General features: G+C 36.6%; 1 protein-coding gene across 1 annotated transcript in view; it reads right to left on the minus strand.

Annotated features, from left to right (window-relative positions):
- Positions 1-24,442, minus strand: part of ITGB1 (integrin subunit beta 1) — a 46,788-nt gene that overhangs the window by 17,023 nt on the left and 5,323 nt on the right. Inside the window, exons 2-8 of the mRNA XM_067291876.1 lie at positions 8,700-8,769; positions 8,369-8,454; positions 6,833-7,055; positions 3,784-3,954; positions 3,364-3,602; positions 1,771-1,926; positions 427-522 (exon numbers count right to left, since the gene is read on the minus strand). Coding sequence (XP_067147977.1) covers positions 427-522; positions 1,771-1,926; positions 3,364-3,602; positions 3,784-3,954; positions 6,833-7,055; positions 8,369-8,454; positions 8,700-8,769 — 1,041 coding nt within the window. The remainder of the gene's footprint in view (positions 1-426; positions 523-1,770; positions 1,927-3,363; positions 3,603-3,783; positions 3,955-6,832; positions 7,056-8,368; positions 8,455-8,699; positions 8,770-24,442) is intronic.

Below are 24,442 nucleotides of genomic sequence, written 5' to 3' on the forward strand. Positions count from 1 at the left end.
CCATCACCACTTTACAATTTCAATATAGATAAAAAAGAAAGATATCTTGTTCGGATAAAAGGAGGAAAAAATATCCACCTTCTTTACTCAGTCATTTCCTATTTCACAATCACATCCAGCAGTCTAGCGGATTTTAAATATCAGAAATATAAATAGAGCACAAAGGACAAAACATGTTCTTTCATAACCGTCTCTCCTGATTCAGTACCTGCATGCCCCTCAGCCACTTTGCTGTAAGTGTTCATGAAAAGTAGCCCTGCAAAGCTGCTCTCCATTCCCTCCTACCTATAAAGACCTGCAGAGAACCTAAGGACAAGACCACTTTCTACTTGGAAAGCACATGCACACTAAGGATCAGTTTGGACAGACAATAAGGGGGGAAAAAAAAAAGTACAGAGAACAGAAAGATGTATTATTTAGCTTTACCTTGTAAACTGCCTGAAACTCTTCAGTAACAGCAAAAATTGTCTGAATATTGTTCTCACTAAGTTTCTGTACCAGATGAGCAATAGAGGGATAATCCTATAAAATCAAGCATAAAATACAATTCAGATTTGGGACACACATTAGAAAACAACCAAAAAGATTTTGACATTATAAATACAAACCACCTTTATAAACACATATGGCATAAGCTGGCTAGTTAGAAGTCTTATGTTAGAAAATCAAGCTCTAAAACAAAACCACCTCTGCAAACAAATATGCACTAAAAACATTCCCTATATACCTATATGAATATATATATATATATTTTTTAAGAAGGAACTACAATTCCCTGCCACTTAAAGTTCCCAGGTAAAATTCAGTTGTTCTCAGAAAATAACATTTAATAGTTTTATATAAAACTTAATCAAAATTACTACCTTTTGCACTGTTTCATAAAGAAAAGCTCAATTTATTTGTTTTTTATTGAACAGTACTCTCTTAATTTTAGGAATACATGAACACACAAACTTTGCAAAGCTTATTGTATTTACCCCATCCACTGAACGTATTTCTTTACACCTATCTACTTACCAATAAACCAGAAAGGCAATGTTGTTAAGCACACTTTTATCAAAAACTTTGCATCATAAAATGTCAAACAGTCTTCAAAGACCTGGCTGGAAGAGCTCTCTAACCGAGTGATGTTCTTCAATACAGCCTGAAATACTGAGAACTTTTCAGAGGACTTCAAGAATGCTAATACTATGTCAATATTCAAAAAGTAGAAGTGGGATGATCTTCATAATTATTTGATAATTATTTGATAATTATTTGTTTTTAAAAAGCAAATAGCTGGGGAGTAGAAATAAGCTATGACTAATCAAACTAATGGCAGTAACTATGGTTTCATGCTTTCCTACTTTGTCATTTAGTTGCATGGGTGAACTCAGGACTGTATGACATTTTTATTAAAAATTAATACAAAATTGATAAAAAACCCAACACTACATGCTCTTAACAGAACTTATGCTAAAATGATTTGAAATGGCTAACAGACTTAAAATACTCATGGATGAAGATTAATTAAAGGTACTTCTATCACTTGAGTCCCAAAGAAAGAATAGAACTAGGTATGACAAAGACTGATGAAATGATAAAAAAAAAAATGGGACAGAGCCACCACAGTTTGCCAGTCAACAAAAAGGGTAATTCATCTTAAAAAAGTAATAAGGGTAAAGTTCAAAAGATGTAACGTTCTGAAACTACACTAGATGACTTAATGATTTCTCTGAGTTTAAGCACCACAAAACATTAATTTCCCTAGAAGTTGATGTAAAGACTTACATAATAGTGGCTCATTGTGTACATATTATTTTCCAGATGACATTTCCCATCATTTGGTAAAACAATTCCACCAAGTTTACCATCTCCTGCAAAGTGAAATCCAGCATCCGTGGAAAACACTAATAGTCTTGTAACATTTCTCCATCCAATTTGTTCCTTAGGACACAAACACACAAATTTTCAGTATTTTGCACCAACTTATTTTAAAGTAATGGAAACCAACAGATAAATGCATGGAAAATTGGACACACTTAGAAGAAACAATACTGCAAAAACATCACCCTTGAAATTATATAAATTTGCTCAAACCTTAAAAGCACTTGCATTTAATTAAATGTCTGTTCTAAAACATTTGTTGTAGGATTTTCACCAAAGGCAAGAAACATTCTTTTTGAGATTTACTTTGGTCTGTTCAGCTCTCTTTACAGTATCTGAAGAGTGACAGGGTTTTAGAAATCATGCACATCAGTCCAGCTCTCTAATTTCCCCAAGCCCATTTCTGTCACTACCTTGCAGCTCGATTATATAGGACAACATTAGCACATGAAGCACTGCAGCAATCTTCAAATGGAAAATGATGGCTTGCCCAGTGTCAGGCTCTGAAGAGCCATCAGGCTTCTTTGCCAGTTTGGTCCAGGTTCATACCCCCAATGGAGTATTTGCCAGAGAATCGGCCTTTTTCACTGTCCCGCTAGCATTCTGGCCTATAATGGCTGGGCCTAATTCTGTAAGCTGTCCTTTCTTATTTTCAGAAACTGAAATTTCCAGAATTGAAGCCCTAATTAATTTAAGGGAAGAAGGCAATATCAAAATCTTACATAAAAATCAGGGACCCCTCCACCCCCATTTTTTTTTCCCCAGAAGGTTTGATTAACACTGCACTTCTAAATGAAGACTGTAGATTATTTTTCAGAAAGTCTTGACTCCATTGATCAAAAAAATAGTAATACGGTAGGAAAGCAGTAAAGTTGCATATTTTTAGAGGAGTCTATGTCGTGCAGGTGCATAGAAGGGTCTTTTGGACTACAGAAAAAACAAAGAATTCACTGACCTAGATCAGATCTACAAAAACGACCAAAAACCAGCTTTTCATCTACTTCTATCTGAGAATGTAGCAGAAATTACAATTCAACAAACTATTTTGGCCATTTTAAATGGTGAAACAAGAGCTATAAAAATATATGAAGTTTAGAAATCATTTGAGAAGAGCTGCCTAACTATTTAAAATTATAGACACTTGTGAGAGGAATTTGACTTTTTTTTTCTTTTTTTACAGCAATCTTTAAAAATATTGTCTTTGGAATGCATCCATCTTCTGTGAACATGACCCGTAAATCAGCATTTTACATTTCCTGGTTGTATATACATATTTTACTCAGTAAAGGTCCCTATGAAAGACAAATTGATGCATCTATGCAGTCTGACTAGTCTATCTTGTCTTGCTAGCATAGGGATGTGTTCCACAGTCTTGAGTAATGAAATGAAGCACTGAAGATTTGATATTAATCTTCAAGTTAGCCACCATAAAACACTAAGGCTGTACTAAAACAATTTTATTTAATAGTGCAGTAAAGAAAACTAATACACACTTACTCCACAAACTGCAACTTGCATTATTGCATCAAATCCACCCTCAGGAGAATCCAAATTGCCAGAAATGTGTTGTTTACCTACAAGTTCATTGAATTTATTTCCTTCACTGGTAAGACTGAGCACATTTTTATAGCTAAATGGACTTGTACAGTTCTGGTCACCTGTACAAGGATTTCTGAGTTTGGCTGGTGTTGTACTTATATATGGCATCACAGTTTTCTCCACGAAAGAGCCAAAGCCTAAGAGAGAACAACAAAAAGCCTGTAAGTTGAAGAACGGAATTCTTATTTATATCATGATATAAAAGAAAACAAATTCATTATAGCTCATTATATTATATAGCTCATTCATTATATGTAATCATGTGAAAGACATCAGGAAAGAAACTTCATTTGTTTGGAATATGTGTATCTTTCTTACCAATTCGAAAGTCTGAAGTTATTTTTTCCATTTCAAACATCAGAGCAGTTCCAAGACTTTTCACATTCTCTAAATCATCTTTCATGGAATAGGAGAGGTCCATAAGATAATAAAGATCTATAGGGTAATCTTCAGCTCTCTTAAATTTTAATGAAAATGTTTGGGGTTCCCCTGTTTCAGAGATTAAACAGAAGCCATTAAACATTTCAGAATAACTGCACTGGCAAGAAAAAAATCATCAGTATCTCAAAGACTTCCCATAAAGATGCAAGATCTAAACGAACAGTGAGTAAATTCTTCTCCTATTAACTGAAATGATTAGCATTAAAGTATGATGAAAAAATGTCAAGAAGCAATTATTTTTTTCCAATGTCCAACTGCACACTTTCAAGATATTTGACTTCCCCATACAAAACTCTAGCCAGTTAAACTCAAGCCTTTCAGTTGCCCCAATGTGAAATCTTGATGTATGCAGTAATTTTAGAAAGGTTCCTATAATAATAGCACAAATTTTCTACATCTACTTGCATCCAAGATGACTCCAGAAATTCTCAGAGGTTAGTGTAGGAAAAATAGTGTTGAATATCAATTCTGGATAGGATATTTCAAGTTACTTTGCATCAAATATAGGGTGAGAGCACACACACAGCAGTGAGATGAGTTAGTATTTGTCTGAACTGTAAGACTAAACCCTGAGCTTGATGACAAAATATGAAGTCTCACCCATTGAGACTTTGGTGTCTTTACATTGAAAGACACCACAGAAGAACTACTTCTACGTAAAATGAAGAAAGTACTCTTTTGCCTATTACGTATGAAGCAAGGAGTGGAATTATAAGGTTTGTTTCCCCTCCTTCCTTCTGGGTGCTAAATGATGATATTGCTATTGCTTAAGTCTGCTTAATATTTAGAAAATATCTCCTTAATATTCAACAAAATAGCAAACAGGGGAAACCATATGGATCCAGCTATGTAGTAGCAGTTTGGCTGTTACATTAAAAAAGAAGAAGGAAAAAAAAAAAAAGCCCAAAGCTTTGTATTTTCCTGAGCTGTGTTTCAAAGACCCTGCATGGAAAACAAACATCCCCCTTGACACATACATGGTCCCTAACCACTCAAGGCTGCAGAGACCTTGTGACCAAGAGAAGTGCTTATAAACAGGGCAATGATCTTTTGGGAAATTATGTTTTGGTTGCTCAGATCTCTCATACATTCTGCTAAATAAACCTCTGCCTTGACAGAAGGTCAATAATCTGGTCTCTGGAAGCTGAAAAGTTCCCATTAGAACTAAACTGGGATAACATCAAAATTGCAAAATAACTTTCCTTCCTTCCTTCCCTCTCCTCATTGTGCTAAGTTGCCTCAGATCATCTTGCATTTATTAAAGCAGCCACCACCAAGCAGCTGACTCCTAGTGCAGGCTCCTCAACCAAGTAAATGCAGGGTAGTTTTTCTGATGCAGTCCCTAAGAGCTCTACTCAAGGACAAAGTCTCCACCGTGCTCAAGTAATGTACAACCTTTTATGAACATCAGAGTTTAAGAAACAAAAACGTACTCCCCTCCCCCAAAACCCAACCAAAACAACACATCGCAATGCGAAACTGACCCTTACACTCATCTCCCTCTGCTGTGATGTGCTTTAGGATCATCAGACAGTGGATGAAAATGCCATAAACCCCCTCAAAACTCTTTAAAATAATAATAATAAAAAAGCCCTCAAAGAAGCCTGTCTCATCACAGGACATGTGGCTGAAGAATACTATTGCCTTTGAAATCCTCCCAACAGCTTTCCATGCCCTGGAGGTGGAAATGCTCATTCCAAGCACTGTCACAGGTGGCAGCTTGGTCCCATCCTCACTGGTTTCTGTAAACAGGCTTTAGCAGTCTCCTGCCTAGTCCCTGCTGGCATGAATTTTTCTGCCCTGAACTGAAAAACTGATAACCACAACTAATGTCTACTCTAGGGTTTGTAATTAAGAAGGCTTTTAAGATTCTGCCCTGAAACCACTTAGAACCACACAGAAAAACCTAAATTATTTCCAATTTCAAGAGAGCGTTTCAGCTTGAAAAACTTAAAACATAAGAAGAGGTTTTGGTTATTTTAATTCATTAATCATAAGCTAACCACCAGGTTTGGGGGCTCTGACCTGGCAGGAACATCTCTCTGACTGCATCACCTTCCATTTTGCCCAGGAGTTATGCTGGACCTGAAGCCTCACACAATTTTCCCCTCCAAGGGCGGGACCCCATATAACTACTTTTAAAACTTCCACAAAGTTTCTCTACTTTCCTTGACAGCTTCATTGCAATTGGTAATAATCTGACCCTCTCTCAGGCTCAGAACATGAAATATTAAACTCTGAATATTAGCAAGCTATGATACATGTTTCAATACATCCCAAAACCAGGACTCTCAGACTGTCTATCAGTTTTTCTTGATCTCTCCTGTTTATATGTCTTATCCTTCCCAACTGAATGAAATTAAATTGTCTTTATGCATGGGAAATGGTACACAACTATCTTGCTTTCATTACCATAGTCCTGTGTCCACACCTTTAGCCTCTGAAAACAAAATATTTTATATAGCAATCTGACAATCTAGTTGCATGATTGCAAAACCATTCAGTTTTCAGACTTGTAGACTTTGGAGAACAGGGGTACTTCAAGAGATAGGAAATGCTAAATAACTTCTTCAAGCTTTTGCACGTTCTTTTACTCTCATTCCAAAAAGCCAGACTACAGAAAATCAACTGCAAAATATTTGGAAACAAAATCATTTTATCTTTCTAATATATCTACCAATCCATGCTCACACTTTCATGAGCTGAATCTATACAAGCGATAAAAATCTGCATCTAAACTTTCATAAAAATCAGACATTGGAGTATCCAAACATATGGGGTTAACCTCAATAGCTCTGCTCTCATTCAAGTATCTGAACAATAATAGTTTCTGAAACAAAATGAATAAAACAATCAAAACATAAAATGCAGATGCGACAGAAAAAAAAAAAAAATCGTATGAAGACCAGAATGAAACCTTCCTTACCAACTCTTAGCTTCAGTACTAATTTTTGTGGCTGGATCTGTGTAATGGCCTCTGGTTTCAGCTTCTCTGCAGCACCTATCTTACGATTTGTTACCTCTCTATCTTCAAGCACCTGTTTACTACCTCTGGGATTTTCTATATCTTCTACAGGGCAGCCTTTACTCTTTAGTGCTGCCAAGTCATCACATCGGGCAGACGTTGGTTCTCCTTCTTGCAAAAAGTCCTATAAAACATGGGCAAGAGCATCAAGTTTACAGCTATTTGCAATTTGTTATACCCTACACGCTATAACACTTTCTAAAATGACCCCATCCCTGGTTTTTTTTTTTTGAAGCCCAGTAATAAAACATACAGTCCTGAAATATGTTAAAATTTACTAAATGAAACAGTGATGGCAGTTTGCATTTACTTATGCTGATTTGTGCACAAGATACAAGTAGGAGGAATGAAAAAAATGCCCAATGTCATCTCTGACAGAGGCAGGACGTCCTTTTAAATCAGCTACTCTAGAAGTGCCAGCAGATGGAAAAAGCTTGTACCTTCAAGCAGTCATCAATAATGTGAACCTATCTGTTCTGCCTACTTTGCAACTACCCTTCCTTTTAACTTTTTTTTTTTTTTTGAAAGGCTTTAATTAAAGATTACATAAGAGTACATGGGTAGTACACATCAAAAAGATGGCAGTATGCTGACAAGGCACAGAAAAGACAGACAACAACTCTTATCGTGGGAAAGTTCAATACAAAAACAAGATCCATACGTGGAAAAAAAAAAAAAAAAAAGATTACTTTGTCCTGAACACAAATTACCATTACCTCAAACCCACAAAAAACTTTAACATCAAATATGAATAAATAAGGCTTCTACAAGAGAAACTTCGAATTCTGAAAAAATATTTTTTCCGATAAATACTAGCTTATAAATAAATACATTCTGAAGATTTTCTTCCGTTTCTAAAGAAAACAGTTCAGCATATACTGATTAAGTCGCAGTCTGTCTTCAATATTGTATTTCCTGAATTTAATCTTTAATTACCCAAGCAGCCATTCTCTTTGTGTTTCAGACTAAAACAACAACCCACCTTCACAAACCAACCTATCACACCCCAGTCTACCAACAAGAGAATAATAAAATTTGAACATCTTTTCATTTTAAAAGCAAACCCTCAATCTCCTCCCCTACCCCACCTAGGCCTGTCTAAAATTACCTCCACTCTTATGTCACTGAAAGAATATAATTAAATGTTCCCAGACAGACTCCATGCTGGAATGATTTTAAATAACTATGAGACAGCCTTTAGGGTCTGTATAGACTTAACATTTAGCAACAGAAAAGTAAACACATTATGAATGGCAGATCTACTAAAATCAGGTCTTCATTAAATCCATGGTTTCTGAATTTTTAAGTACACAAATTGAAGAGCTACAGGAAACTATTATTGGTAAAAATAGACATTTTCATACATTTAGAGTATTTGTTTAAATTTGAAACTAAGGAAAAAATAAACTATAAAAGGGATTTTGCAGTAATACTTACTGTTTTTTTACACCAACCACAGTTTGGTCCTGCTTGTATACATTCGCCACATGATTTTGCATTAGCTTTTATGCAGTCACTACCACCTATCAAGACACACAGATCAGTCACTTCATTTTTGAATAGGGTGCTAACAACAATATAATTTTAGTTTGTTTCATTCTGGCCTTGTAAATCAAGTTCTAACTACAAACATGTTATTAATAGAAATGAGTAATATATTGCTACTAGCACTTGTCTAATAACGATATATTTAACTACACAAATAGCTGCTAAATATACATCACTTTAAAGCAACATCAAAGTAATGCAAGGAAATCAACTCATTTACCTTGCTGAGCAAACCCATTCCATATCAAGCAATATAGGAATCCAGCCCAGGCGAGAAATTTTAAATTAGTCTGAAAAACAAAAACAGAATACCAAATTATATGATTTATTGTAACTAATAAGCAAAAAAAAAAAAAAAAAAAAAAAAGCATGAAAATACAGACATGTAACTATATTCCAGAGGAGACAAGGAATAAGGTGTAGATACACCATACTGATGATATGATCTTATTCTTGCCCATTGGACAGATGTGTTTTTATCTAATATAACCATATCTGTAAACTAAATTTTATATTTAGATGGCATCATACAGGGTAGCTTCTTCTTAAACTCTTTTGAAATACTCTTAGGTTAGGTAAACTATCATGCCACAAGAAATTTAAAAATACTGTTCAATCATGGGGAAAAAATAAATAAATAAAAAAGGAACAATCTATTAACTTCCAGTCCAAAAATATGTATGCTCTGAATGTTATCAGAGACTTCAAAATAAAAGATATCACAGATACGCGAATCAGAAATGGAGCTTCTCTACACAAGTCTCCATTTTAAAGTAAGAAAAATTTGAAGGTGCTTTCCAAAATCTTTTCCTAGGAATCTTCAAAGGAGAATTTTATAGCCTACCTTTGGGTTTGTACTCCAAACCTTCCCCCCAAAGCCTAAAACCAATTGATATAAAGTCAGCCAATTTTTTTTCTTCTTTAAACAAAGAACTAATGAGTAATATCTTCCTTACAAAAATAAAAAGAAAGTTAAAACACTTCCATCTGTTTCAGTGTTATAGATCTTAATGAAAAATAAACACAAGCAAACTATATAATCAACATATTTTATGGAGACAAGATATGAATGCTACGGGACCATAGTACAGCGTTACTGAATTGTCATTTTCCCTATTTATTGTCGAAACCTCCCTGAGTACTCCAGCGTTAGGATTATGGTCTAAGAACAGATTTCAAATAAACCATTCATTCTTCTTGTTGTTCTTCTTCAACTCTAACAGTAGGTAGTGAACCAGTGCCAGTTTGCACAACTTTTTTGAAACTTTGGTGTTATTTTAAATTCCACTTCTCTTTTATGCATTACAAGAATTCTGAGACCCTGGACTCAGACTGCCAATCTCCTTGGTGGTCCTAGACCGTTATTGCAAATCAAAGCCTTGCCAGGTATCCTGAAAATATCAAAATTAATACATTTGTGTTCTGAAAAATATTTTGGAATTTAGCCAAAGAAAAAGTAAATTTAGCAGTAGAGTCTTTTCCTGTATAATAAGTGAGTTATTACTATCTCATTTAAAATGAGCTTGTCATCTTCTAGAAAACAGACTATTTTTCATATAAACTAGTAGCAAAGACAGCAATCCTTAAATTAGCATTGCAGTTGAGCTTTGGTTGTCCCACATTGATTTAGGGTCATTCATAATTGTTATTTTCCCCATCCAGACCTAACATAGAGGGAATAGGTCCTCTAAAATCTCATGGAGAAGGCTTCAAACAGAGTCCAACCCTTTGCTAACAAATTTTATCCAACAAATGTGTTAGATGTTTCACAGTTTTCTGTCAAATCATTTCAGACTGCTTGTACCTCCAGTAGACCCTGTAGCCAGGGGGGGAAGAAGGGAAGAAGGGACGAAGGGACGAAGGGACGAAGGGACGAAGGGACATAAGAGAATCTGTTGCAGAATAGCTGGCTAGATGTTATGCACTAACACATAAGAAATTACTGATAAAAAGAACCCCAAAGAAATAAAGCTGTACCGTAAATGATACCCTTCTATAACTTCTGAACATTAGCTATTGCATGCATCTAACTCTGATTTCTCCTTCTGCCCATAACTGCAGACACCATCATTCCTTACTTCCCCCAAATGAAGGCATTATTTTATTACTTTACAAAAAGTTTCACATTAAGTGCAGCCCAGAAAGGGGTCGTCTTTTCCGTATGAAAGAAATTAAGCTGCTGGCATCGGTTTAGGACCATCTCTTCTGCTAGCCAAAAGGAGAAAATTATAAACAGTTCACCTTTTTAGGGCAGACTAACAGTGGATGCACAGCAAGCCTATGCAGACTATATAAATAAGTCAGCAAAGATGTGACACAGTGCTGAAACTATGACTAAGGCAACTTGGAAAAGAAACGTTCCTGTGGAAATGCATCTGCATGATGAATATAGTTCTGGGCACAGATTCCACGTGAAGTTAACAGCAAAAACGTCCTCTTCCATATATGGCTAAGCCAAGGCCTCTCCTAGAGCATGGAGCCTGCTCGCCAGGACACGCTACTTCCCTGCCTTCACCTCGACTGCTGAACAGTTTTTCCATCTGCTGAGGTTTTTCAAAACCCCAGCAAAGATTTGCTAATTTGGATTCAATTCTGAACGTTCTCTAATCCCAGCAAAGTGCGGTGGGCTCCCTGACCCCAAACCTCCTCCTAATCCCTGCAACAAACTGGGTGTAATAATGTCAAATACATTTTCCCTGCAAGTCACTGGTTAGTATTTTAGGTTGCCTGGCTGCAGATTTTTATATTACGGGGAAAAACACAAAGCAAAACAAAAAAATGCCTAACTACATTAGACAGCCAAAGGAATCCTTTGGAAACCATTTGTGGAGGGGAAACTAAACCCTGTGTCAGTATTCAACCACACAACATGGAACAGAAAATAAACTATTGTTACAGGAAATAAATGAAACTTTTTGTGCAACATTTACAGATTTTCTATTACACTCTTCCTCCCCTTTTTAATTAAAACAAAAGGGAAGTCTTGAAAAATATTGTGATTTTTTTCCCCCTGAAGAAGTAGTTTACAAAAGTTAAGCTTGCCAGGAACTTAAATATCTTTATTTAACAACTAAATCACTGGTTTGATCCTTTTTTTAAAAGACTTCAAATGGTGTGCTTCTGAAAAAAAAAAACCCACATTGTTTTTGCATGTTCGTTAACAATAATCTATCTTTGTTAAATATTTTATGAAGACAAATATGGACATAACCTTGAACGTTTGGACTTACTGCTTTCCAAGCTTTTTCTTTTCTTTTTTTTTTTTGCTAACTGTCTCTACAACTGTCTCTACAAATTGTAATACTTAAAAAAGACTCCAACACATCTGGCTGCAGCGCAAGCCTTTCCTAGCAAAAAACTAATCTGACCTGAGTACAAAAAGCTGTAGTTGTTAACAGTGAGCCATGAGACCAGTTCAGCTGTAACGTCTAACCATTCCCTACCTACCGCTTCCACAGGGAGCATGAATCCTGCCTGCAAAAAAGCCATGTAACTTTGGGCAGGAAGTTGCAGAAGACGGCAGGCTGCTAAAGAAATAGTGTTTTTCCATGCAGTCAAGCAACTCCTCACCTGACCTGATATTCCAGGATCAATCAAGCCAATATGAAGCAGAAGGAGGACTACAAGGGGTCTGCCTCTACTCTGTACTGAATTGTCCCTTGCTGCAAAGCTTTAGACTGAATATACATAACCACACTTCAGAACACAGGGGAAATATTTAGAGGGCAGATATAGAGTAAAAGTGGAATTGTTGAGCGGGAGCCACATTTTGAGACAATAACCAGACAGCCTGCTTATTCATATCCCCGCAGACCACACTAATTAAACGTATATATCTAGAAATGAATAAGCAACACACTTTTGGACTAGTGTCTGTGCTTCCTGCAGACTGCCATCTCCTTACATCAGCTGTGCTTCCACGGGTGTAAAGTTGGCTTCAGAAATGTTGTCTGGAACTAATCCTTTCTAGCATTCAGATTACGTCTACACAGCCACTTGAATCTAGCGTAAGGATGGGAAGCCACGGAGAAGAGGTGCCCCCTCCTCCTCTCCCTGGCCTGCTTTCCTCTAGGACGACTACTAGCGTTAACGCAGCTGAGGAGAGCTGGAGCGGGGAAATGCTCTGCCTGAAAAAATAACCCCGCAAAGAAAGTTCAGCTATCTGAGCACATAAATACTCATCCTGGCACAAGGGAGGTGGTGGGAAAGATCAGCTAGGGAGAGAGGAGAACTGGGAAAACACAGGATGCTGCTTTTCAGCCACAGCCCCTGCCTACACGCTGGACTGCAGTGGTCACATCATCAGCCCCTCCTCTGGTCCTCACAGCTATAAAGGAGCAGCAAGGTTTCTAAAATAAGCAGTATTAAACTCTCTGGAGATGCTTATTTCAGGATTTGATGGATCCCCTGCTAAAAGTGGTCTATCTTCACTCACTCCAGAAGAAGATTTAGACAGCTTGCTTTAACTAGAGACCTCAACTTTTCAGGGTGAATTTTAGAGACTGGCAAGAAGAATCCCATTCATAATTTGCAGGGGGAAGAGGAGAACACAGCAACATGGTAATTTTCTTAACTGGAGAAATCAAACAACCTTAATGGCAAGGGACAGCCATTACACAGATGCTACAAACCTCTAATACTAATGATTCATACCTCTGTCAGCACTCCTGATGGCCAAAATTCCTGCAACAGACATTAACTACAAAGCCCTATTTGCCTGGATTTGCAACAACTCTAAGCACATACCACTTCTGCTTGCATAAAAATCCACTATAAAGCAGCAATTCCAATAAAGTGGAAAAAGGGTATCTTCCTGCTTTGTCTTCAGAAAATTATATTATTCAGAAAGGCACACATACAAGAACTGAAGTGTTTCACATCAAGGAGTTACTTTTGATTAAAAATTCAAAGTTCGTGATGTAGATTTTCCAATGTTTCTTAAATAGGTAATTCTCCATTTGAGACCTTAGTAGCTATCTTATTTACTTAATCAATACAAATGTTACCAAGATACTGAACCTAGATCAATATAAACATTACTAAGATACTGAATCCTAGTTGGGAGTTACATTGCTTGCAGTATAAACTCTAAGACCGCCAGGCTAAGGGTGTATTTTTCTTGACAGAAGTGGAGATTTGGGGTGAGCGCTAACAGTTGAAAAGCAGGAAATCCTTAAGCAAAGAACCAAAATCTTAAACTCACCCTGCTAAACTATTTGTCTTCTGAATGCAGAGTTAACTTTTCGCACAGTGCTGTTAGTGCCCCCTTTCACAGATCCTAAACTTGCACCATCAGAGATTAGCTAATGGAGTATCCAGGTAACGAACTAAACAGGGATCCTCGAGGTGGACAATGAAAGTGCAGTCTCAAGAGCAGGACTTCACAGCACCACAGTCCAAATGGAAATCTAGAAGCAAGTCTGCTTTCACATAGCCTAGTGTATGCTTCATAAAGACCAAGATGTTCTTTCTCTGGCAGTTTAATAGACATTAACAGAGCAGGTTTTGAACTGTTTGCAGTAATATGGAAAGAATGGGACATTACCCCAGATTAATTTGCAAAATAACAAATTCTTTCACACTGAAACAGCTTTTATACAAAATTTCATCACATCAAGGATGCTTACTCAAGATGGCTCCTGGAAAAGCTTTAAGTTAGGGCACAACTGCTGCAGCTGCTGTGAAGCTATAGGATAAAATGATCAGTAACAGTTCACACTGGACTTCATTTCTATCAGCTCTTTCCTCTCTGTCAGTGGAATAAAACAAGCATAGTCAACCAAACTATCATGGATAACCACTTCATTTTCATAGGCATAATATGCTAAAATAATATAAAATAAAACAGATAGGGCTTAAATTTTAGCTACAAAGACATAAAAATCTACAGGAAACTAATCTTCTGCTCAGGTTAGGGAGACAAGTCCTCCAACATGTTATCTGAGGTATCCTAATGAGCACACGTCAATGTTTAGTTCATAAAATCCCTCTGCAGACTTAGGAGTCCAGAAAAAGACAAGAATACACTGCCTAGGCTTTTCTGCACGCCAGAACCATGGCGAAACACACCACAATTCGGCAGATTCTGTTAGGGAACCGTTACGTCCACATCCTAGGTTTAGTAAGGCAGGCAAACACACATGATAGCATGACTGGTTTGAAAAGACTCTCAGTATTGTTTTATAGTGCTGTTCTCCATAGCTTATCCATACTTAACAATTGTAGAAAAGTTCCCAAGAGGGCAAGTGGCTTAAGATTCACCAAAAAGGATTGGATGCAATGGGAAATCAATAGTCGTTAAGTTCCAATAAGACACTTGTGGACCCTAAATCACTTTTGAAAACCAAGTATGGGTACCTGTGTCACACTGTCCTCAGCTGAATACATAAGAAAATAGTCATGTACAAATGCAAGCAGGCTGAGACCACAGCTTATGAGAAGAGATTTGGAACTCTGTTCACAAATGTCTGCTTATGCCCCTAGAGTACTGGGTTTTTTTGTTAGTTTATAAAGGACACAGCTTCTACAAAACAGCACAGTTAACTTACAGGCACTTGCAGTCTGAGCATATTATTCCTATTATGTAGTATTTATTGATATTTGTTCCTTGATTTCAAGGCAGCCTTCAACTTACTGAAAGTTCTAAATAGTGGAACAGCAATTAAGTATTTTACCGAAAATTATTTGTTGGTCTTGACTTTGAATCATTGGGTGGAGACAAACCTGCCTAAATTAGGTGCCTGGCTATAGGGGGGTGGGTTAGGTGGATTTTTCTTGATAGAACACCTACGTTTCCTCTACAAGCAGTAAAAGGAGGTACGTATTTCAGAACAACCGCAGGTGGTAGTTCAGTTTTCTTATATTTGACATCTCTCCAACTTGAGAAAGATGAAAACAAGAGGATGTGGTAGGTCCACCTGTGATGCTGCTTTTATCACAAAGGGTTGGTAACAGTTCCCATAATTTTTAATAGTACTAAGGAATACCCAGGCAGTAAGAAAACTGGGTTCTAGTTCCTCTTCAGTTTCAAAGGGCTTGATTTCACATTTCCAGGGAATGCTCTATCACTCTATAGGAGATTCTAGTAAGCACTCGCCCGGTTCTTATCAAACTAAAGCTGGTACACAGCCAGGAACAAAAGGCAGATGGAAAATGAGCAGATAACGTTTTAACTCTAGTTTATCTATTGAAGCACTTGAATGGTGGGAGGTGGAGGAAAGACATAAAAGTGGAGTTGCAGATCCTGTTCCTTATAATACGTACATATTTTACATCATTGTCAATGGATAAAAGCAAAAAGAATCTTGAGACCACTGTTTAAAGTACCAGCTTTATCCCTTTCTCACCGAATGTCCTAACCAGTAAGAAAGTGGAGGGAAAACCCATGTATGTTCACACTCTGACACAGAAAAAAACCTAAACTTCGAATCTCCCATATCATGCATGATGATTCTAACAGCTTGGATTTAAGCTGAAATCACTAACTGTAGACCTGAATATGCCAAACTATATGGATTTCTCTGTGGACTTAAGCAAGTTAAGGTGAATACTCATCTTCCAACTTCTGATCATAACAAGCAACTAAAGATACCCTCCTTGCTTACCAAAAGCTCCCTAGGATCTACTGAAGGTAGACTCCCATGAGGCATGCCAGTCCTATCTAGGCAGGATAGATCAGATGACATGTTTTGCTTGTATTTGCACTGTATTTCCATACATCTTTTCACTAACAAAGTCCATTGATACTTTCACTTAATGATGAAAACTGCCACAATCAGCTGCGAACCTAAATAATATTCACCACAAACCAAAGGAGCTTTTAAAATAAGTTGTGTAGCACTATAATAATCAGAAAGGATGTTTCTAGTGCAACCAAAGCCTACTTAAATAGAAATAAGTTATGAAAAGACAAATTAAGAAGTCACAGGAGTCCAGATTTCATGCTGGAGATGGTGACAGAAAGTAAATGAATGAGCAAAGGAGCACAGGGACAAGGTAAGATGCTGCCACTGACAAAGAGACATCGCCTGTGAAACCGGCAAAGCCGAACAGCAACCTTGATTTCTTCCCTTTGCTCTAACGCCCTTTGTAGAGCACCAAAGTAGTGGCAGGACTAAGGGTGGTTAGTCAGCACCAGCTCTGAAGTGGGGTGTTTTTTAAATAGTGTGTATATGCAGTGCCATGCACAGGAGTATTTCAAGTCATGACTAAGTAGACCTTGTTAGTACTGACATACTACTAATAACTACTAGTTTAATAAGAACATTTTCACTACATTAACCAGCCTTGGCCTTAGCTTTGTTCTACTGTAGACAGAGAGCCTATTTGTATAACATTTTCTTGCACAGTTAGAACATACTTTTAAGCCAAGATTCCACAATTTCAGAGTTGTTTTGGAAAGCATCTTGATGTTAGTAAGGTAAGTACTACTTAGACACAGCTCATGTAAACAAACAACCTGTGCATGGTCACCACATATAGAAAATAGTTTGCCAAGTGCGGTGCTTCTCAGGAGAATTGTTTTTTCCACGTATGCTTATTCAGACATTTTTACAAGGAAATTATCCACAGGTGGCCATTTAGAGGATAAACTCTGACAACCATACCTTGGAAAAATCAGACTAAGAAATGTGCATTGTGCTTAATGTTCAGTACTAAATTGAGAGAAATACAGCTCCTCATATTCTTAAACATAGCAGGCAGAGACCTGCAGCTATATTTAATTAAAACACTAGTGATATGCTTTTACTCTTCCTTACTTATGGCTTATGCCTAGTTTCATCTAGAACATCTGCACTTTTTTCCTGAAAAGCGAGTTTATAACTTTATTGTGCTATTCTACAACTCTCAAACTATTGTGCTTACTAAAATATGAAATAAAAACACTGAATTCCCCTCTCCCCCTTCTTCTCTCCTTCTCTAATAAGCCCTGTGCTGGTGAATTGTCTGCAAAAAATGGGATAATGACAAGGACATTTTGAATCTCCTCAAATTTTAAGCATGGACAAAGAAATAAAACCCATTCATATGCTTCTTCTGGAGCATACAAGCACACCACAAAGACGGTGCTTCTTTAGTGCTAAACACTAACATCAGGACTACATGTACAGACACTGCAGATGAAACTACTATTTTCTATAGCAACAGCAGTTGTATACACGCACACTTAGATAGGATAAAGGATAAATATATATAATATATATATCCTCATTATTAATGAGGACATTAACGTGTTAAGAACCAAAACACACTTCATTTTTTTTCCAAATACTGATTCTTTTTCCTTAAAGCCTTCACTGCCAAAAATGTTCTCCATACTCTTGCCAACAGAAGTTTCTGATAGTTCAAGTCCATCATAGCTTCAATGACTCAAAGCATGCACTCTCCATTTTACAAGAATCTCACTGTACACATTTCCACTGTTACCAGTAGCTGTTTTTCCACAATATACCTCTAAAATGTCATTGTTACAAGTACTTATACACACTGTAATTAAAAAAGACAAAAAAATTGCTGTTGCATCACTTTTCAAATGCTTTTAGACTCATCAGTCATTTTTGCCATAATAATTTAATCTCTCCTCTAAGACTACAATACTATATACTCAATCACAGCTCAGAAGGGAACTTGCTATGTGAATTTAAACCACATACATTCATTGTAAAATTACTAGCTTTTCCTAAGGAAATGTTCCAAAATGGTAAGCTACATTGTTGCTTACATATGGCACTCTCTTTCTGGTGGTGGGCTGTCTGAATTTAATGTTTAGCTTGTTTACATAGGTCTTGCTAGTCTGCAAGACTTCTTGGCTAAATTTAGCACTTCTATCTCAAACAGATTAAAATTAGGAATGCTACATAACAATTTATGTCATTCTAGTAAAGAACATGGGTGTCTGTTCTCTGTGGTAGTATTAAATTCCCATATACTCTGTACCACTTACTTCTCCCATAAAAAAGTTATTTAAATTTGTGCAACTTAAACCTCACATTTATCCATAAACATGGGGAAATGAAAAGTTTAACTAAACATATAAATATAGCTCTTACACAGCTGACCATAACTAGTGCTTCTGAGATCGTATTGCCTTAGTAATATTCCACAACTGCCATAGTAACTGGCTAAGCTTACATTAATCCAAGCTTTTGATTTAAAGGAAAAGCAGGACAGGGGTATGTACATTCTTAAGTAAAAAGTTAGAGAATTTCAGTTAATAAAATTTATCAGTTGTCTATTTCTTTAAGAGAAAATATTTGAAAACCTTTCACCCGATATTACTGCAGATACTACAGGAAGCCACAGGCTGGCATATCACGAAGGCCAAACCCAACAGAAACTTAAGTTTTTACATGGCAGTGTTCACCCACCAGTAACTACCTAATATTACCACTTACGTGACCTCTCAAGGTAGAGTTTCAGTGACTAAAACCAAACTAAAAAGCTAACTGCTGCTGAAAGCAATGGGACTGCTATAGTATCTCCCCTATCACCACCTCCAAAAGCAACTCCTGCCCTGTGCTCCCACTCTTGGGACTCATCCAACGCCACCACAAGCCAATGCAGCTTGCTGGGCTGGCAAAAGGATAACCTTAAGCTATTCCCTCCCCCTCATAACCTAAATCAATTTTATGTAAGCCTCAGTGAGCTGAACCAGACCTCCAAAGGGGCAGCTGAGTGGCAAAGAAACAATTTTTAAAAAGTCACAGCTGATTTTCAGACTTATGAAATTAAACTGCTCTCTTTCGGCACTGCTAAAGCAATCTAAATCCAGGCTGTCCTGGGCCCATCTTCCTTCTCTGCCGTCCTTAGAGGAATTGCTTGCAATTGCATTGCAACACAGTGACCCAGTTTGCACAGCTAGTCTGGTTCAAAAGCAAGCTGAAAAAATACCAATTCATTTTCAGACAGATCAGCTCCATACACTGCACAAGCACCAGCATTAATGCAAAACGGAAGGAAAAGAAAATGTGCAAGTAGGGCAGGACCAGAACAGCCCAATTTAGGCTGATTTAATTTGCTGCAGAATCCATATTTTCCCTCTTTCTAGCTGATGTAACATAGATTTTAACCAACTTTTAAACTTAAAAATACACACAATGCAAATCACAAATTCCACTGATGGCAGTCAGCAAGTTCAGCTACAACTTGCAGAAACTCCATTTAGTTTTGAGAGAGCACCTGACTACCATCTCTGCTGAACTTTAGTCCTGAAATTACGAAGCATAAGTTGTTAACAGGAATTTCTGGAACCGAAAATCTATTTTAAATATTTTTAAATTAGCAGTCTTAAAATGATTCTTAAACCCTAACTAGCAACTATATCTATCTTTCAAACCAGAGATGAGAAAAAGGTCTACGAAGGTTTTTATACTAGAGTACAAATACCTGAAACTCATAATACAGCAAGCCTGCTCAACTGTGTATTTGCACAGCATCCAGTACCGTGGAGGCAGCCTCTGAGTAAGGAGCAAAGTACAATAAAGGTTGTTAAGAAAAAGCACATTTTATTATGTAGTGGTTGTGTTTTGTTAAACAATAAACTGATTTTTTTTAATCAGTTGTTAGACTAAATTAGTTGGTCAAAAAATTAAGACAACTGAAGAACAAAGCACTGAAGTTATTTAATCCATTATTTCTTAATTTAGGATTCTAATGACAAGTACATAGCATAAGGTTTGTAGGTATAATCTAAACATTTAATTGCAAGTTTTTAAAGAGTCACCATTCTAACATTATTTAGAATGGGGCTTGTACTGAAAAAATGCTCATTCCCAACACACTAGCATCAGGCAAATTGCCTGAAAAATGAACATGCAGAAATATAATAGAGAAATAGTCTACATATAAACATAAATAGATAGATTCAGACCTATACAGCATATATATATATATAAACCTCAGAATATCCTCCTCAATAAGTGACACTTGACTTCCTAATCATGAGTAGCACATGAAACGGTTGCTCACATTCTACAAGTAATGACTAATGATGGTAATTAATACAGTAGTGGTAACTGGCTAGTTTTAAGTACATAGTGAATCAGCGGACTCGTCCTAGATTTCAATCCTGCACAATTTGAGCACTTGCAAAAAAAATTCAGTGCCAGGGAAAACCAACTTCAGCCTTAAAATAAGTAATTTTTACAACAGTTTTTGCACCATGAGATGCTTTGTAAAAAAAAAAAAAAAAAAAAAAAAAAAAAAAAAAAGTCATCCTTGCCCAAACCAGCTGTTTATTCATATACTTATGCGGGTTGCTAGAGCAAGGTTTTAAGCCTGAGGTTCACAGATTACTTCTAAGGGATCTTCAAAAGATAACAAAGGATGAAGTTTCACAAAGGGGCCGAGCAGATCTACCAGACTGCTGCTACTGAGCAGAGACAGCTCCACTTCTCCAGGCCCCACTGCCCACCCCTCTCTACTGAGCACCAACTGTTGGCAATCTTTTTGGCCAAGCTATTTTTCAACCAGATCAAATATATCAATGATTTATTGCACAATACTATGATTTCCATGGCTGATGAAAGGAGAATGGCAAGACTGGGAGGTAGTGTAGGACCACACCAGCCATGACTTATATTGGCATAAACTGCTGCAGAGCCATGCTCCAAAGAAAAGAAAATGTATTTTTAGTTGAATTCATGGTTCAATGACCACCGGAACACTTTAAAAAATGTGAAATTCAGAAATTTCAAAACTACTTGTCTACTGCATTGTTTTGAGATATCGCTAACGAGCAAGATTATTTTTTAATCCCTGCAGAGACAAACTTAAAACTGCTTCCAGCTACAACTAAATGTTAATCATATTAAATATAGATATTATTCATTTAGAACGTGAAACTGCATTGTGAATTATGCACCAAAAAGAGCCAGTATCTGTGCTATCTTTTTTATTACCACCTAAACAGTCTCCAAATTGGTCAGTTGGCAGTGATAAAAATGCTGGCAGCAATCTTGCACACTACGGTTATTCTTTAATGATAAAGTTGAGTTTTTCCACAAAACCTGCTGATATCAGCAACATCACATGTACCATTTTAGTCTACCTTTGAAAAGTTATGTAAGCAACCAGCCACCACATGTCTGTAGTGGAAGGAGGGAACACACCGGAAAAAAGGATGTTCATCACTGTTCAAATTACTTTATAAAAATTGATAAAAAAGCTGATATGTTATAGTACATTCTTCTGAAAAAGGAAATTTGCTATTTCCCTTTTACACTCATTTCCTTTCTACATACACTCTTGGGTGTGAAGTCCACACCCAAGAAAAATTAAACACTGAAATCCTTGAACATCTGTTTCTCCCACAGCAGATTTGCATTTGCATAGAACTGACTAAAACAGTGACTAATGAGTTAGTGATTAATTAGTGATTATGCCCCATTTCTGAATTGTGCAATAAAAGCAAAGAACAAATGCTATCAGAATACCATACTAGCAGATTATGATGCTTTGCAAATGCATATAAGTTACATTCATGCACAGCTGAAGGGCAGATTTCTATCCCCAAAACAGCAAACTGACATTTTAAAAATGGTCAATTACTGTATTTTATGGAGATGACCTACATTACTCCCCTCAGTATCTGGATGATCTTCAACAAACGCTACAAGCTGAGAATATTACCTTACACTAAATACACCCTTGCAAAAAACTAATTCTGCAAATGTTTTTCAGTATCTCTTTAGTATCTTAAATTCTACCAAACTATGTTCCTATATAAGAACCACCTCAGAGAAGATAATTCTGACTTTATACTATGCCACAGCCCACCACAAGAAAGTTGGTAATACACAGAAGAACAGACTATTAGTCTAAGCCCCCCCCAAAAGCACTATTCCAAAGGCAGCTAGTAATGAACATTGCTTACCCTAGTTAATCCTGTAGATTATATTAACAAAAACTTCTTTATTCCTCTGTTTTATCATCAAAGCAGCAGTATATCACTTGTCCACTGGACAAGTGCAAAGTCTTTAGCCATCACACTATGAAAGATCTGGTAATAGTAAGAGAATTCATCTTGCTGCAGAATTTAACTCAAATTTAATGATAACCAACTGCTGAGATATCATTTTTAGATCCTTGGGAGAGTGCTTTTTATTTTAAAAAGATTACATTTTTGTATCTATCTTTATTTCAGAAATAAATTTTCCTTTTCACTTGTACTCTTGTCTTCACAAAAGTCCCTTTTACCTAAGATCAATAAAACTAGATAGCTGAGGGCCCAGGCAGAGCTTGGATGTTGCCCAATTTAATACTTGAGCAACTGAATTTGCAGAGGCGCAGGCCAAACTATTTGAATGCCTGGTCCTTCAAATGACCTCCTATAGTTCCTAATACGCTCGTGACACTGAAGTTCTCTCACGACTCACTTCGGGACAATCATACGATAACCTAGTTCAGGACAGCACAAGACCACAGCATATATCCCCCCAGAAGTCCTGTCAGCATACAGTGACACAGAGCAGCTGAGGACAAATCGAGTAGCTTCACAGTGCAGCTAGCTGCATGGAAAAAAGATGTTAATCTTGGTGCCAATGTCTTAGATTAACACTGTGTTAAGACACATTTAACTGCAGTTCTATCAAAGAAAATTAACAAATTAGAGAATGACAGTCTATCATTCTTCTTCCTTTTTCGTAAGGATGGGCTTTGCATCCTGATCTCAATATTTACTTGGAGGCCAAGGTTCTAGCAAACCAGACATCTCAGTCTCAGGTTTGTTTTTCAAAACCACATTCTCAAGGACAAAATATGCAGAATATTCAAGATACTACCTTTGACTCACAATACCATGATTTTCTAAATTAAGTACTGACTCTTTCTAAATTGATCTAATAGAATTATTTTTCTTCTCTTTTAAATAACCACAGATCAGTCATTTTTGCTTGAGGGCAAGTTCAATGTTTCAGTTCTGTCCAACATAATTTCTGCTTTTCATTTTACCACAAAAAAAAAAAAAAAAGAAAAAGAAAAAGAAAGCTTTCACTTTCTCAGTTCAGATCCCACATCAAAAGTGCTATTATTTGCACAGCTTTATAGGTTTAAGAAAAGAAAGAAAGAAAAACCTTATTTGTTAATAGCCATAACAAAAAAAGCATTACATGTGAGTATTTGTACTTAATATGTATGCTACACAGAAATTGATAGTTTAATACATTAAGAATCCATATGAACAATGGTCTCCTTCCTGCTTATGCAGTAGCAACCATCAAGAGTAGAAGTTCTATCTAAGCTAGCTAAGTCAAAACTAGGACTAAGTTGAGCATTAAAAAAATCTTGTACACAAACCAGAAAAAACTAAGCTGAAGATATGTTGATCTTTTCACTATTTTTCTTTAAAATACTGGACTGGATGTTGAATACGTTACAGTTCACGAGTGTTTGAGCATTTTAAGAGGAATCTGTTTTTAAACACAGTCTCACAAATCACAACAGTTTAGGAAAAATGACTGTAGACAGAAAACTATTGATTTTCAGCAGAATTTGAGAACCGCATTCATTCATCAATGATACGTAGATATTTTTCTTTGGGAGAAAGAAAAGGAGGAAAAGGATAGTAAGAAGCCACCAATCTTTACAGAACAGCCAACTGCTGTCATAGCTGTTCTCAGCAATACCAAAGTTAAGGTTCCACTCTCCAATTTTGTTACTTAAAACTTCCTCCTCTAATAAAAAAACCACAAGAATACTAATAATATTTCGCTGCCGCTGTTGGAAAAGGAAGAAAACAAACAAAACTGCTTTTAAGATAGAAAACATATTTCATAACCCTTTTTGCATCTGACTATAGAGAAATTCAGAAAGATACAGACAAAAGATTATTCTAATGTATTAAACTGCCTCTACTCGGTGACATCCCAAACAGGATTACAGAGTCAGGTAGGAATCCTACTACCTTTCCCAACATAAAACATTAATATTATAGTCTCACCAGGCCAATTTCCCTACCATTTGCAT

The sequence above is a fragment of the Apteryx mantelli genome, chromosome 2, assembly GCF_036417845.1.
Source record: "Apteryx mantelli isolate bAptMan1 chromosome 2, bAptMan1.hap1, whole genome shotgun sequence".
In the NCBI taxonomy this organism is placed as follows: domain Eukaryota; kingdom Metazoa; phylum Chordata; class Aves; order Apterygiformes; family Apterygidae; genus Apteryx; species Apteryx mantelli.